Source organism: Oncorhynchus nerka, linkage group LG15, assembly GCF_034236695.1.
Source record: "Oncorhynchus nerka isolate Pitt River linkage group LG15, Oner_Uvic_2.0, whole genome shotgun sequence".
Lineage (NCBI taxonomy): Eukaryota > Metazoa > Chordata > Actinopteri > Salmoniformes > Salmonidae > Oncorhynchus > Oncorhynchus nerka.
Window position 1 is genome coordinate 40,815,852 of NC_088410.1, and position 15,432 is coordinate 40,831,283.

The following is a 15,432-nucleotide window of genomic DNA, read 5'->3' on the forward strand; positions in this document are numbered from 1 at the left end:
GGAGAGGATGGATGGGGCCATGTATCGTGAGATCTTGGCCAACAACCTCCTTCCCTCAGTAAGAGCATTGAAGATGGGTCGTGGCTGGGTCTTCCAGCATGACAACGACCCGAAACACAGAGCCAGGGCAACTAAGGAGTGGCTCCGTAAGAAGCATATCAAGGTCCTGGAGTGGCCTAGCCAGTCTCCAGACCTGAACCCAATAGAAAATCTTTGGAGGGACCTGAAAGTCCGTATTGCCCAGCGACAGCCCCGAAACCTGAAGGATCTGGAGAAGGTCTGTATGGAGGAGTGGACCAAAATCCCTGCTGCAGTGTGTGCAAACCTGGTCAAGAACTACAGGAAACGTATGATCTCTGTAATTGCAAACAAAGGTTTCTGTACCAAATATTAAGGTCTGCTTTTCTGATGACATAAGTATTTTATCAAATACTTATGTCATGCATTCAAATGCAAATTAATTACTTAAAAATCATACAATGTGATTTTCTGGATTTTTGATTCCGTCTCTCACAGTTGAAGTGTACCTAATGATAAAATTACAGACCTCTACATGCTTTGTAAGTAGGAAAACCTGCAAAATCGGCAGTGTATCAAATACTCGTTCTCCACACTGTATGTAAACTTCTGACCCACTGGGAATGTGATGAAAGAAATAAAATCTGAAATAAATCATTATATTATTCTGACATTTCACATTCTTAAAATAAAGTGGTGATCCTATTTGACCTAAGACAGGGAGTTTTTATTTGGATTAAATGTCAGCAATTGTGAAAAACTAAATGTATTTGGCTAAGGTGTATGTGAACTTCCGACTTCAACTGTACATGAGTTACACACCGAATTAATATATACAATACAATAGTGACATATACAATAGTGACATGCATGATACATGATATAGTGGAAAATATCCATCATTCTAACGTTTTTAGGATATGACCATTGTAGGAAATCATTTCCCCAATTCAGCAGTTTGGGGAGCTTTCAGGTCAGGACTTGGTACTGGATTTGAATGACCAGCAGCAGCCTTGGGAGTTATCTCATGCTGAAGCTACCGGTAGTGAGTTTATTTCATTCAACTCAACCATGGCATCATTTCTAGATGTGCGCTTATGCCTACCAAAAAAAGGGAAAACAATTAGCCACCTGAACTCGTCATATTAACATTAAATATTTTTACAGTAGCTAATAAATTGAGCAGCAATGGTTGCCAACTATCATCTAGCGAGTTTGAACAGAATCTGTCACACTTTTCAATTGTTTATCCCAGTCTGTATTTACGGACTGAAAACGAGAGCTTATTGTGCAGAGTGTGTTTGACAGTACCTTCCCTCCTCTACGTCGAGGATGTTTTCCGGAAGACACACATTCATGGTCTCGGGCAGCAGGAAGACCACACAGCCACTGCCAATGGCGGTGGCGGCGAAGATAAGTGGGGGCGTGAACACCCAATAGTCCTCCAGCAGCATGACCATGGGGACCAGTGAGCCCCCCATACGCCCGAGGAAGGAGGTGTAACCTAAACCACACTGTCTGTAGGAGGAGGGGAGTGCAAAGGGCGTGTTATCACAGTCTATCCTGGGGTCTCATGAAGAAAAGTTTCCTAGTTTCTTACTTAAATTTCACAGTCAACTCTTAAAATGTGAGGAAACAAATGTATCCATAGGGGACAAAGTAGACTCTGTGAAGCTGAATTAGGAAACGCAGAAGACTAAGAATGACAAAGGTTTGAGAATGACCAATCAGGCAGATCAACCATCAAAGAATTTAAGGTGATTTAGGAGTAGTATGCATATAGATGTAAGTTATGGCGCTAGTTTCACAGTCCCACTTACCTGAGAACGGTGGGATAGAGCTCCGCTGTGTAGAGAAAAGCTGTAGTGAAAGCAACTTCTGAGAAACCCTTCCCCACCACAGCTATGCAAGTGCGAACCAGGGCATTTTCTGGATGAAGAAACAAGAAGGATAGAATAAGAACAGGGGCGTTGTGATCCCCAAATCTGAGGTGCCACATGGCTGAGGGGTGTAAGTTGGGAGAATTTTGTATTTTTCAAACACATGAAACAGCTTTTTCCAGCAATCTAGAGCCGCAATCATTATGCTTAATTCTATGTACAAGAATACGTTTTTTTTTCTATATATCTAAGCATATCTCTTTTTTAAAGAAACTAAATATGCTTCTCTGTATCTCTGCAAAATTTGAGTGGCGCACCGCGATGCGGTATGGAGCTTGATTTGGCCTAAGCATACCTCCGGAAGCTCCCCAAATTGCATCACACCCTCCATATCAAGCTTAAATTGGCTTTGACTTGATTGATAGCCTGAAATAACTTCTTGATGGCTAGTTATGAGGGACGTCCACATACTTCTGTATATAGTATATCTGGGTTAGCTAAAACCAACTTTACAAAATTGCTAGGTGGCTAGTAGTATTACATTTGAGTAAATTTGACAAAATCACTCACTCATAATGTACCAAGTATAATCTGTTAAATGTATAAATATTATTTACATATTAATGTTTTTAAAAATTATACAAAATTTTGACTAGGGGAACAACTATTCAGAGACTTGCAAAATGTAGATAACCTCTCTCAACAACAATTATACAGAGCAGGCCTGACACAAAATGTAGAAATAGTAGCTTAATTTGACAACAATTCAGTGAATGCAACAAGTATTAGATAGAGAAGATAGAAAAGAGACAATTTGAAAAAGTACACAATTGCCCAATAAGATTTGTAGGACAAATGATTTATATTTCACACTGTCACATTAATGTTTGCATTTAGCCTACAACATGACATGAGTTTCTGGAAAACATGACCCCATCCTTTAAAGTAGCACAGAACAAGTAGAACACCCAAAGTAGGTTTCTACACATCTCCCACTCTTTGCCCTGCGTCCACTCCGGATGCACACCACTCCCTCTCTTGTGCCCTTTAAACTTCACCAGAGACCTGCTTTCAAATGATGAGTAACAACTCGGTCCACACCCTTCTGTGCCACACTGTTGGCTCCCCCCTTCCCTACCACTATAGTCATCACAAAGTGAATGCACAAGGGGCATTTTAAATGCCTTCAGGGACCAGCGCCTGCGGTTAATGGGAAGGGGCATTTGCAGGTTCCCTCATACAATGTATGCATTTATGATGGCAATGTTGAGCATCCCCCAAAACACATACTTCCACCATTTCTGCCTGTGCGTGTAACATTCTATTAGCTCTTCAGTTGGTCAAGATGGTCAACTCTGCTTATTTTCTTGTTGTAATCCATTAAAGCTCTGGAACAGATATGTTTATTCTGCCTGAACTTGGACACTAGTTTGAGGATGTCCTTCCCTGAGCTGTTTGTGGACAGACAATCTTTTTTTTGACCCTCCACCAACACGCCATTACATTATCTGCAGACCATTTTACACTCTGACCCCTCTGGAGCTTTCCCTCCATAATGGCCTTGGGGAAGTTCTTATGATTAAGGCCTTACTATGCCACAACAATCAGTACGGTGGATGCCCGTGAGTGCTCCCTATGGGCATTACGCCTCTGGATAAAAGTCCCAGGATAGAAGAGCAACTGTGATATGCATATATCAAGTAGAAGAGCAACTGAGTTTTAAACCGTTGCATTGATATTCAATGTCACCATTTAGTATTTTGTGAGTTGTTTTAATATGGCAGAAACTCTTCAATTACAGGAACTGAAACCCAAGATGAGTGTGCATAGAGTATTTTTAATAACCTACCTGTGGGGATAGCGGTATTGAGAGCTATCAGCGCTCCCGTGATGATGAGAGACCATGCCTGGCCATTTCTTCGGCCAATGCGATCCAAGGCGAAGTAGGCCCCCACTTTGGCTGGGACTTCAATTGCGCCGTAGACAAAGTGAGTGAGGTACATGTTCAGACCAAACCCTGTAATCTTAAAGCTGATCCCATAGTATGCGAACGACACAGCAAACCTTTTGGGAGGTAAATATAGGTAAAAACATTACTTGCAGTGAGTGCTCGACATATATTATAATTAGTAATTGGGGAAACTTAAAATATGAGTAAGTGAAAGAAAGTATGCAAGGGAAACATTTTATGGGGCAGAATGTTTTAATAAAAACGTGTTGAAAGTGGAATCATGGAGATTGCAGGCCTAAACTGGACACAAATGTACATGCATGCACACAAACTATACACACACACACACACACATCTATTTCTCTTCACAGCAGTAAGTCCACTCTCGCCCTAGCTTAGGGGCAGGCAGACTCTATATATCTCCAATCAAAGTTATGGGTGGAGTTGTGGAATCATAGACCTTTCAGGCCTAAACTGGAGACAAACACACTCATGCACAAACACACACACACATTTCTTCCCAAATACTCCACTCTCCCTAGCTTAGGGACAGGCAGCTTCTCTAATTGTCTGTCTCTCATCGAAAAGGTCAAGGGTGAAACATTTTTCCTCATACCAGAATATTCCTGAGCAAATAGTGATTTTCCTGAGCTTGGGTGTCTTGACCAGATCCAAGTAGGAATAGTCCTTATTGGCAACCTCAGAAACAGTTACCTTCCTCAAAGTCTAAGATAAGAACGAATTAGAATATAAAGTTCAGAGGTTAATGTTCAGATATATTTTATTAGCCATCAGTAGAATAATTTTGGTCTGTAATGTTGATGACATTCTATTCTACAATGCTCGATAGGTAATAAGCAGAGCTTTGCAAAACATATTTTAAAATACAATTGGACAAAATGTAAAACTTCCAAGACAACTTTTGTACAAAATACAATTTTTCATTCAACTGTTAGATGAATTTGTTCTCAAACACATGTATTTTAAGACATGAAAAAATGATGGTGTTTCGTTTACATTTCATTCAATTATGTACTTACTGTGTCTTCAGAAAGTATTCATACTTATTCCACATTTTGTTGTGTAACAGCATGATTTTAAAATGGATTACATTTATATATTTTTTCTCACCCATCTACACACAATGCTCCATAATGACAAAGTGAAAATATGTTTTTATACATTTTAGAAAATGCATTGAAAATGAAATACAGACATATCTAATTTACATACCCCGGAATCAATACTTTATAGAAGCACCTTTGGCAGTGATTACAGCTGTGAGTCTTCCTAGGTAAGTCTCTAAGAGCTTTCCACACCTGGATTGTGGATTCATTTTTTATTATTATTTTTTATTATTCAAGCTCTGTCAAGTTGTTTGCTGATCATTACTAGACAACCATTTTCAGGTCTTGCCATATTTTTACATTAGATATAAGTAAAAACTAACTCGGCTACTCAGAAAAATTCACTGTCTTCTTGGTAAGCAACTCCAGTGAGATTTGGCCTGTCGGTTATTATCCTGCTGAAAGGTGAATTCATCTCCCTGTGTCTGGTGGAAAACACACTGAACCAGGTTTTCCTCTAGGATTGTGTCTGTGCTTAGCTCTATTCTGTTTTTATCCTGAAAAACTCCCCAGTCCTTAACAATTACAAGCATACCAATAAGATGATGCAGCCACCACTATGCTTGATCATATGGAGAGTGGTAGTCAGTAATGTGTTGTATTGGATTTGCCCCAAACAGGACACTTTCAGGACAAAAAGTTAATTACTTTGCCAGATTTTTTCCAGCATAACTTTAGTGCCTTGTTGCAAACAAGATGCATATTTTGGAATATTTTTATTCGGTACAAGGTTCCTTCTTTTAACTACAATGTTGTTGATCCATCCTCAGTTTTCTCCTATCACAGCCATTAAACTCTGTGACTGTTTTAAAGTCACCATTGGCCTCATATTGAAATCCCTTAGTGGTTTCCTTCCTCTCAGGAGGAAGGACACCTGTATCTTTGTAGTGACTGGGTGTATTGATACAGCATCCAAATTGTAATTTTTAACTCCACCATGCTCAAGGAGATATTTAATATCTGTTTTTAATAGGTGCCTCTGTTTGTCATGCATTGGAAAACCTCCCTGGTCTTTGTGGTTGAATCTGTGTTTCACTGCTAGACTGAGGGACCTTACAAATAATTGTATGTGTGGGGTACAGAGATGAGGTAATCATTCAAAAATCATGTTAAACACTTATTGCAAACAGAGTGTGTCCATGCAACTTATTATGTGACTTGTTAAGCAAATTTTTACTCCTGAACTTGTTTAGGATTACCATAACAAAAGGGTTGAATAGCCTAGTTATTGACTCAAGAATTATGATATTTTAATATTCATATTTTTTTCATTCAGGCTGTAACACAAAAAAAAATGTGGAAAAAGTCCAGCGGTGTGAATAGTTTCTGAAGGCAATGTACATTTATTTTTTGATAGCACCCATGGCTGGGGTCAAATTACATTCCAGGCAATTCAGGAAGTGTACTGAAATTACAATTACAAATCCAATTCCCTTCAATTATTTTCAATTAGAAAAATGTGGAATTGGAATTCAGAATTGATTGGAATTGAAATGGACCCCTACCCTGACAGCAGAACACTATTACACTGAGAAGAAAGAGTCCCCAGTGTGCACCTGGGTTGGTTGACTCACCTCAGTGTCTAGTTTTGCAGCGTAACCATACTTCCCATTCATTATGGCACACTGCACCAAATACTTCTTTGCCTCCTTCACTTTGCCATTGGCCAGTAGCCATCTGGCAGACTCTGGTATCCACCTAAATGAAGAAAAAAAATCCTGGACATTATATTTGTCATTATCCACTGCTGTAACAGGATTATATCTTGGACACAAAATCGGAGATTCAAACCATTAGCACATTGATTCATTAATAAACTTTAATAATAATAATACACTTTAATCCTTCATCAATCACTGTACTGTTATTCATTTGGTTTCATTCGTAACTCTACATTAGATGTGCTGCATAACGCTAACAGGTGGGAACACATCATACGTGCATCTTCTTTTCCATTGGCAACTTTCTAATGTATGTAGTTCTGTTCTTGTCTATTGATGTTCTCTATTAAGTCATTCTGTATTATGTTCAATTTGAGCAAATGTATAAAACTAAAACTGACATATCACATTTACATAAGTATTCAGACCCTTTACTCAGTACTTCGTTGAAGCACCTGTGGCAGCGATTACAGCCTTAAGTCTTATTGGGTATGACGCTACAAGCTTGGCACACCTGTATTTGGGGAGTTTCTCCCATTCTTCTCTGCAGATCCTTTCAAGCTCTGTCAGGTTGGATGGGGAGCATTGCTGCACAGCTATTTTCAGGTCTCTCCAGAAATGTTTGATCGGGTTCGGGCTCTGGCTGGGCCACTCAAGGACATTCAGATACTTGACCCGACGCCACTCCTGCGTTGTCTTGGCTGTGTGCTTAGGGTTGTTGTCCCAAGTCTGAGGTCCTGAGCATTCTGGAGCAGGTTTTCGTCGAGGATCTCTCTCTACTTTGCGCCATTCATCTTTCCCTCAACCTGACTGGTCTCCTAGTCCCTGCCGCTGAAAAATATCCCCACAGCATGATGCTGTCACCACCATGCATCACCATAGGGATGGTGCCAGCTTTCCTCCAGACGTGACAAATAGTTCAATCTTGGTTTCATTAGACCAGACAATTTTGTTTATGATGGTCTGAGAGTCATTTAGGTTCCTTGCAAATTACAAGCTGGCTGTCATGTGCCTTTTACGTCTGGCCACTCTACATTGAAGGCCTTATTAGTGGAGTGTTGCAGAGATGGCTGTCCTTCTGGAAAGTTCTCTCATCTCCACAGAGGAACTCTGGAGCTCTGTCAGAGTGTCTATCGGGTTCTTGGTCACCTCCCTGACCAAGGCTCTTCTCCCCCGATTGCTCTGTTTGGCCGGGCAGCCAGTTCTAGGAAGAGTCTTGGTGGTTCCAAACTTCTTCCATTTAAGAATGATGGAGGCCACTGTGTTCTTGGGGACCTTCAACCCTGCAGACATTTTTTGTAACCTTCCCCAGATCTGTGCCTCGACACAATCCTGTCTCAGAGCTCTACGGACAATTCCTTCGACCTCATGGCTTGGTTTTTGCTATGACATGCACTGTCAACTGTGGGATCTTGTATAGACAGGTGTGTGTCTTTCCAAATAATGTCCAATCAATTGAATTTACCACAGGTGGACTCCCAAATTGTATAAACATATTTCAGTTTCTTGTTTGTAATACATTTGCAAAAATGTCTACAAATCTGTGTTCGCTTTGTCATTATGGGGTATTGTGTGTAGATTGATGAGAAAAAAATGATCCATTTTTGGACAAGGCTGTAATGTAACAAAGTGTGGAACAGGGAAAGGGGGAAGAATACTTTCCAAATGCACTGTATGTCATGGCTATGATGTTATTGACTATGGGCTATTCAGGTCTTGCTCCAAAACCACTTCTATAGTATCACAGCAAAATTCTGTAAGACACTGTCCTTTCTTTCTTTAAATAGTCTGTTTAATGAGATTTTGTGACATTTCAAGTGTAAAGACATTTGTCAGAATTATACTGTCCTTTATAGAGTTGGACTTCATTCCACTTCAATTCAGGAAGTACACTGAAATTCAAGTTCACTTCCTGAATTGACTGAATTGAAATGGCATTGCCCCCAACCTGGAGTTTTTCTAGCCCCATCTTACCACCAGGAGATGATGGCAGCGATGCAGGGGGACGTCACCACCAGCATGAGGTATCTCCAGTCTCGTATGAAGTATGCCAGGAGGGCCAGGAGCATATTGCCCAAACTCCAGCCCAGACTGATAATGGTCCCTGTGAAGGTGCGATGCTTAATGTCCGTCCACTCTATACCTGGAGGGAAAAACACAACTGCAACTTACCTCCGTGTACAGTAAATAGCATTTATGCATTGTCAGGGTAGTCCTTTACGACTGAATTTGGGCCCATTGCTTTAAAACGACTGTCTGGGATCTGGGAGTCTGTTCAATGGCCATTTCAATTCTTGATGAAGCCTCAAACGGGTCTTTCACTATCATAACCCAAAATATACCGTCTTATACCTTTATTGTTCTCAAACAAGAATGTAAATAAACCATGTATAGCTTTGTTTAAAAATATCATGTGGATGTCATGGACTGTAAGTCCTTGCATCTGGAGTGCTGTCTATACATTTGAGAGGAGTTACATTTTCCATTGGATATTCAGTCCTTGCATCCATAGCTTTGTCTATAAATTTGAGTGTGGCTGCATTGTTGTTGTTTGAACTGCAGATTGCCCCTTTAATCAACACATATCATGTTATAGGAAGCCCCGGTGGGGGTTAAAGATCATGACAGTACTCAGGGCAAGAGTGGTAATGGTCATTCCCGTCAGTGCGACTCCACAGAGGGTCCTGGTCACGGCAAACATGACGTAAGAGACAGAGAAGGCGGACATGGTTCCGAACACGGCACTGGCCACGAAGGACACTAGGATCATGGGCTTCCGACCAAATCTGCAGCAGGAGGGAAAGGGGAAAGAGTCAGAGTTCCTTCAGCAGTCTTCACTGTCTGAATGTCTGCCACAAAATACAGAAGTACAGAGCCCAAAAAATGATTTTAACCACTAGCCCTAACCCTGACCTTAATCCAAACGTTAACCTGACTAACTTGGTCATCGATTCTGATGGTATCGCACATTTTGTCATTTGTAGCATCTAGTAAGTAAGGACATTCTCTTTTATTGTGACCATTAGTCTTGCAGCTAATGTATGACTGTCTACTTCTATCGAGACCGTGTTAAGAAAGCAAGGCCAATTTTCGTGTTTCCTGTCGACAAAAGATAACACAGTTTTGAAACATGGTCAAGCCTATGTTTTGTAAATTATGATTGTATGCAGGCTGCTGTGGTCAAGTGGTAACATGCATGTACTGTAAATGTTGAATTTGGGAACATTAGTATTGATAAAATACTTGTCACAGTTATTACCATAGAATAATTAGATTCTAATAGGATAAATAACATACTTATCTGAGAGGTATCCAAATATAACTGCACCGATTGTGACTCCAATGAAAAAGAAAGTAGCAAGGGCCTGGTTTAATTTCTTACTGTCACACACCAAATCCCACTGTGAAAAAAATAAATAAACAAGTTCATAAAGCCGAATGAACCCCCAGTTCCACAAGCATCCCAAGGTGTGATAGAACATCATACAAGGCCTTTCACACTACAATGGGAAAAGACATGATCCAAGCCAGCACAGTTTGGTTTGGGTCCACCATGTAGGGTAAAGACTTGGGCTGCAGTGTGACCATATTACCGCCACACTGGCAGTCATGAGTCATGACCGCATAAAATTCCACGTGGCAGTTGAGTCACGGTGATCTCTTATGCACTCTGGACATGCTTTGCTAGTACCCAGCTCACTAATGACCATCGTGTCCTAATGGCCTGGTACTCAGTGCTCTGTTGTCCCTCTAACCCCTCTGACATCAATGCAAATGAAATAGAAAATCACATCAAACACTTATCAGCAAAACAGTATCATGCTTTCAAAACTCACCTCACTGTGATGATCAATTGAAAGAAAGAAGTTCAACAGCAGGTTGAAACTGAGTGTAAAACATGGTCGTTGTGGATGTTGTTTCAAAGCCTAACACAACAAAATGGACAGCTCTTTCTAAGATGATGATTCATTCAAAACACCCATACGAATATTAGAGCTTATGCAATCGCATAGGCTTATGAGCTGAAAGAAAACACCCTGAATACATACAGTTGAAGTCGGAAGATTACATACACCTTAGCCAAATACATTTAAACTCAGTTTTTCACAATTCCTGACATTTAATCCAAGTAAAAATTCCCTGTTTTAGGTTAGTTAGGATCACCACTTTATTTTAAGAATGTGAAATGTCAGAATAATAGTAGAGAGAATGATTTATTTCAGATTTGATTTCTTTCATTACATTCCCAGTGGGTCAGAAGTTTACATATACTCAATTAGTATTTGGTAGCAGTGCCTTTAAATTGTTTAACTTGGATCAAACGTTTCGGGTAGCCTGCCACAACTTCCCACAATAAGTTGGGTGAATTTTGGCCCATTCCTCCTGACAGAGCTGCTGTAAATGAGTCAGGTTTGTAGGCCTCCTTGCTCGCACACGCTTTTTCAGTTCTGCCCACACATTTTCTATAGGATTGAGGTCAGGGTTTTGTGATGACCACTCCAATACCTTGACTTTGTTCTCCTTAAGCCATTTTGCCACAACTTTGGAAGTATGCTTGGGGTCATTGTGCATTTGGAAGACCCATTTGCGACCATGCTTTAATTTCGTGACTGATGTCTTGAGCTGTTGCTTCTATATATCCACATCATTTTCTCTCCTCATGATGCCATCTATTTTGTGAAGTGCACCAGTCCCTCCTGCAGCAAAGCACCCCCACAACATGATGCTGCCACCCCTGTGCTTCACGGTTGGGATGGGGTTCTTCAGCTTGCAAACCTCCCCCTTTTCCTCCAATCATAACGATGGTCATTATCGCCAAACAGTTATATTTTTGTTTCATCAGACCAGAGGACATTTCTACAAAAAGTAAGATGTCTCCCAAAAAATCTATCTTTGCCCCCATGTGCAGTTGCAAACCCCAGTCTGGCTTTTTTATGGTGGTTTTGGAGCAGTAGCTTCCCCTTGCTGAGCGGCCTTTCAGGTTATGTCGATATAGTTCTCATTTTACTGTGGATATAGATACTTTTGTATCTGTTTCCTCCAGCATCTTCACAAGGTCCTTTGCTGTTGTTCTGGGATTGATTTGCACTTTTCGCACCGAAGTACGTTCATCTCTAGGAGACAGAATGTGTCTCCTTCCTGACCGGTATGACGGCTGCGTGGTCCCATGGTGTTTATACACGCGTACTATTGTTTATACAGAAGAGCGTGGTACCTTCAGGCGTTTGGAAATTGCTCCCAAGGATGAACCAGACTTGTGGAGGTCTACAATTCTTTTCTGAGGTCTTGGCTGATTTCTTTAGATTTTCCCATGATCTCAAGCAAAGAGGCACTGAGTTTGAAGGTAGGCATTGAAATACATCCACAGGTACACCTCCAATTGACTCAAATGATGTCAATTAGTCTATCAGAAGCTTTTAAGGCCATGACATAATTTTCTGGAATTTTCCAAGCTGTTTAAAGGCACAGTCAACTTAGTGTATTTAAACTTCTGACCCACTGGAATGGTGACGCAGTGAATTATACGTGAAATAATCTGTCTGTAAACAATTGTTGGAAAAATTACTTATGTCATGCACAAAGTAGATGTCCTAACCGACTTGCAAAAACTATAGTTTGTTAACAAGAAAATTGTGGAGTGGTTGAAAAACGAGTGTAAACTTTTGACTTCAACTGTAGCATATTACGGATGGCAGAAGAACAGATTTACTGAAGACGTATTTTTGGTAATTCCCAGCTGCACATTATGATGGAGCACATGATGACTGCGAGTGTGACAAAGTCATAGGTCACACGTTATATGGATAGTCAACAATAGATCTTTTGATGCTCAATCTATCACCCTATCAACTCATCAACTGAATCTCTGTTGATATGCAACAGCTTGCTCATGTGAAGGCTTTGGTTGGGGCTACAATTTACGATTAGGGTAAAGGGGATACCAGGTCAGTTGTACAACTGAATGCGTTCAACTGAAATGTGTCTTCCGCATTCAACCCAACCCCTCTGAATCAGAGAGGTGTGGGGGCACTGCCTTAATCGACATCCACGTCATCGGCGCCCGGGGAAGGTTAGTGGATAGTTAGTTGAATAATTGTTGAGAGTTAATGGAACACATATAACCTATGTACAAACCATCTATTGCAACATCACAAATACCTCATTACCACAAACCACCACATCGTCATACAATTCATCGAAGATGGGTAAAGCCCTAACAAATGAAAACCAATGGAATGGATACAAATTGTTTTATTCTACCAGATAAATTGACTGTGAACACATTCTCATTTACAGCAATGAGCTGGGGAATAGTTACAGGGGAGAGGAGGGGGGGATGAATGAGACAATTGTAAGCTGGGGATGATTAGGTGACCATGATGGTATGAGAGCCAGATTGGGAATTTAGCCAGGACACCAGGGTTAACATCCCTACTCTTACGATAAGTGCCATGGACTCTTTTAGTGACCACAGAGAGTCAGGATACCTGTTTAACATCCCAGCTGAAAGACGGCACCCTACCATTGCCCTGAGGAATTGGGATATTGTTTTAGACCAGTGGAAATGGTGCCTCCTACGGGGCCTCCAACACAACTTCCAGCAGCATCTGGTCTCCCATCCAGGGCCTGACCAGGACCAACCCCGTGTAGCTTCAGAAACAAGCCAGCAGTGGAATGCAGGATGGCATGCTGCTGGCCTACTGTACACTGTGTTACATGTGCTGTGGTTATGAATCTGATTGGCCATCTCTTGGTAAAATATGCATGTATAAAAAATTACAATGACAGTGCTATTTGTAGCTACACAAGCTAACCACCATTCTATCAAATATTCAGTTGGAGTTACTATAGTCATGGAAACAAATGATATTGGGGAAGTTTTACAGATTGATCTTTTTTTTCTGATTGACAGAAACCACAAACAGTAACAATTCAAATGAACTGCATGTTCACGAAGCATACATTAGACATCTATAAGCACATTAACATGACATTACATCTACATAAGGCATCCAACCCACCAGTACAAGTGTTCTGGAGGTAGGAGCTTAGACTGCTAGACCACCATTGTGGACAACAGTGTTCATAAAAAAAAAAATTAAACCTTTATTTAACTAGGTAGAACGGGGGCAGAACGACAGATTTTTACCTTGTCAGCTCGGGGATTCAATCTTGCAACCTTTCGATTACTAGTCCAACACTCTAACCACTAGGCTACCCTGCCGCCCTGTTAATAATGACATTACCTGGGTGGCAGTGGTGGATGTGAACTGGGAGCGGTCGTACACCCATCCGTCCTGGCAAGGCACCGACATGGACACATTGGTGTAGTTGGAGTGGCCAAGGTCAAGGGTCACCGGAGTGGCAAAGGCCCTGCAGGAGCTGAAGGAGCCGTCGGCTTCACAAGGGACCCTGAGGGCCAATGTCATGGGGTCAGCCAGGGTTTCGGATCCATCTCCAGGGATCCCGAGGGCGCAGTGGTGCGGAGGCACACCTGAGATGAAGTTGTGCAGGAGAAAGTGGAGGGGGAGGATGACCCTGGGCAAGCAGAGCAAGTGGAGCACCAGGAACTGAAACTTGGAGAAGCCACCCACTTCGTCCAGCACCTCCTCGAACCTCATCCCGAGAGCGTATGAGTGTGTGTGTGTGTAAAGTCAGACAACACAGACCTCCTTTTTCCTTCTTCCCTCTCTGTCTTCTCTCCCCCAGGAATAGGAGTCTCTCAATGTGGAGTACCCAACAGAGGGAGGGTCTTATTCCGTGTAAGTGTGCAAATTGAGGCATACCATAGGCCTTGCTTCTGATTCCCACACTGTCTGTGGATAATCCCAATATAGTACACCACTCATCGTAGTATTTCATAGAGCTAGCTTCTGTCATACGCCTGTTGAACTGTGAGACACACAAACACTTCTTTGTGAAAAGTAGTATGCGTGAAATAGTACTCACAGGGATCCTCTTCACCAGAACTTCTCACCTGACCAACAGCGAAAAAGCTAATCTAATACATTAGCTCTGGCAAGAGCTCCTTCCTGAAATCCATCGTAATAGTGTTGGTTGTATAAGATGTAAACTAATGACCAGATAGAACTAATAATGAAGATGATCCATGTCGAACTCTTGAGCATACTGTGGGGAGAACAAGTATTTGATACACTGCCGATTTTCCAACTTACAAAGCATGTAGAGGTCTGTCATTTTTATCATAGGTACACGTCAACTGTGAGAGACAGAATCTAAAACAAAATTCCAGAAAATCACATTGTATGATTTTTAAGTAATTAATTAGCATTTTATTGCATGACATAAGTATTTAATACATCAGAAAAGCAGAACATAATATTTTGTACAGAAACCTTTGTTTGCAATTACAGAGATCATACGTTTCCTGTAGTTCTTGACCAGGTTTGCACACACTGCAGCAGGGATTTTGGCCCACTCCTCCAGACCTTCTCCAGATCCTTCAGGTTTCGGGGCTATCGCTGGCAATACAGACTTTCAGCTCCCTCCAAAGATTTTCTATTGGGTTCAGGTCTGGAGACTGGCTAGGCCACTCCAGGACCTTGATATGCTTCTTACGGAGCCACTCCTTAGTTGCCCTGGCTGTGTGTTTCGGGTCGTTGTCATGCTGGAAGACCCAGCCACGACCCATCTTCAATGCTCTTACTGAGGAAAGGAGGTTGTTGGCCAAGATCGTGCGATACATGGCCCCATCCATTCTCCCCTCAATACGGTGCAGTCGTCCTGTCCCCTTTGCAGAAAAGCATCTCCAAAGAATGATGTTTCCACCTCCA

At 41.5% G+C, this 15,432-nt stretch overlaps 1 protein-coding gene across 1 annotated transcript; it reads right to left on the bottom strand.

Moving 5' to 3' along the window:
* Positions 1–578: 578 nt before the first annotated feature.
* Positions 579–14,341, bottom strand: slc22a7a (solute carrier family 22 member 7a). The gene is made up of 10 exons (XM_029684087.2): positions 13,885–14,341; positions 9,935–10,038; positions 9,269–9,423; positions 8,612–8,780; positions 6,551–6,674; positions 4,466–4,575; positions 3,748–3,962; positions 1,839–1,947; positions 1,330–1,536; positions 579–1,119 (listed from the first exon to the last, which is right to left on the bottom strand). The coding sequence occupies exons 1-10, from the start codon at positions 14,257–14,259 to the stop codon at positions 1,044–1,046; spliced, it is 1,644 nt and encodes a 547-aa protein (XP_029539947.2). The 5' UTR covers positions 14,260–14,341; the 3' UTR covers positions 579–1,043.
* Between the last annotated feature and the right edge of the window lie 1,091 nt (positions 14,342–15,432).

Excerpts from the sequence above, each read along its gene's own strand:
- slc22a7a (XM_029684087.2), bottom strand. The coding sequence starts at position 14,259 with ATGAGGTTCGAGGAGGTGCTGGACGAAGTGGGTGGCTTCTCCAAGTTT. Across the intron at positions 8,781-9,268 it reads CATTACCACTCTTGCCCTGA|GTATAGAGTGGACGGACATT; the intron begins GTACTGTCATGA and ends TTTTCCCTCCAG. Across the intron at positions 1,120-1,329 it reads CTCGACGTAGAGGAGGGAAG|GCATAAGCGCACATCTAGAA; the intron begins GTACTGTCAAAC and ends TTTTTTTGGTAG.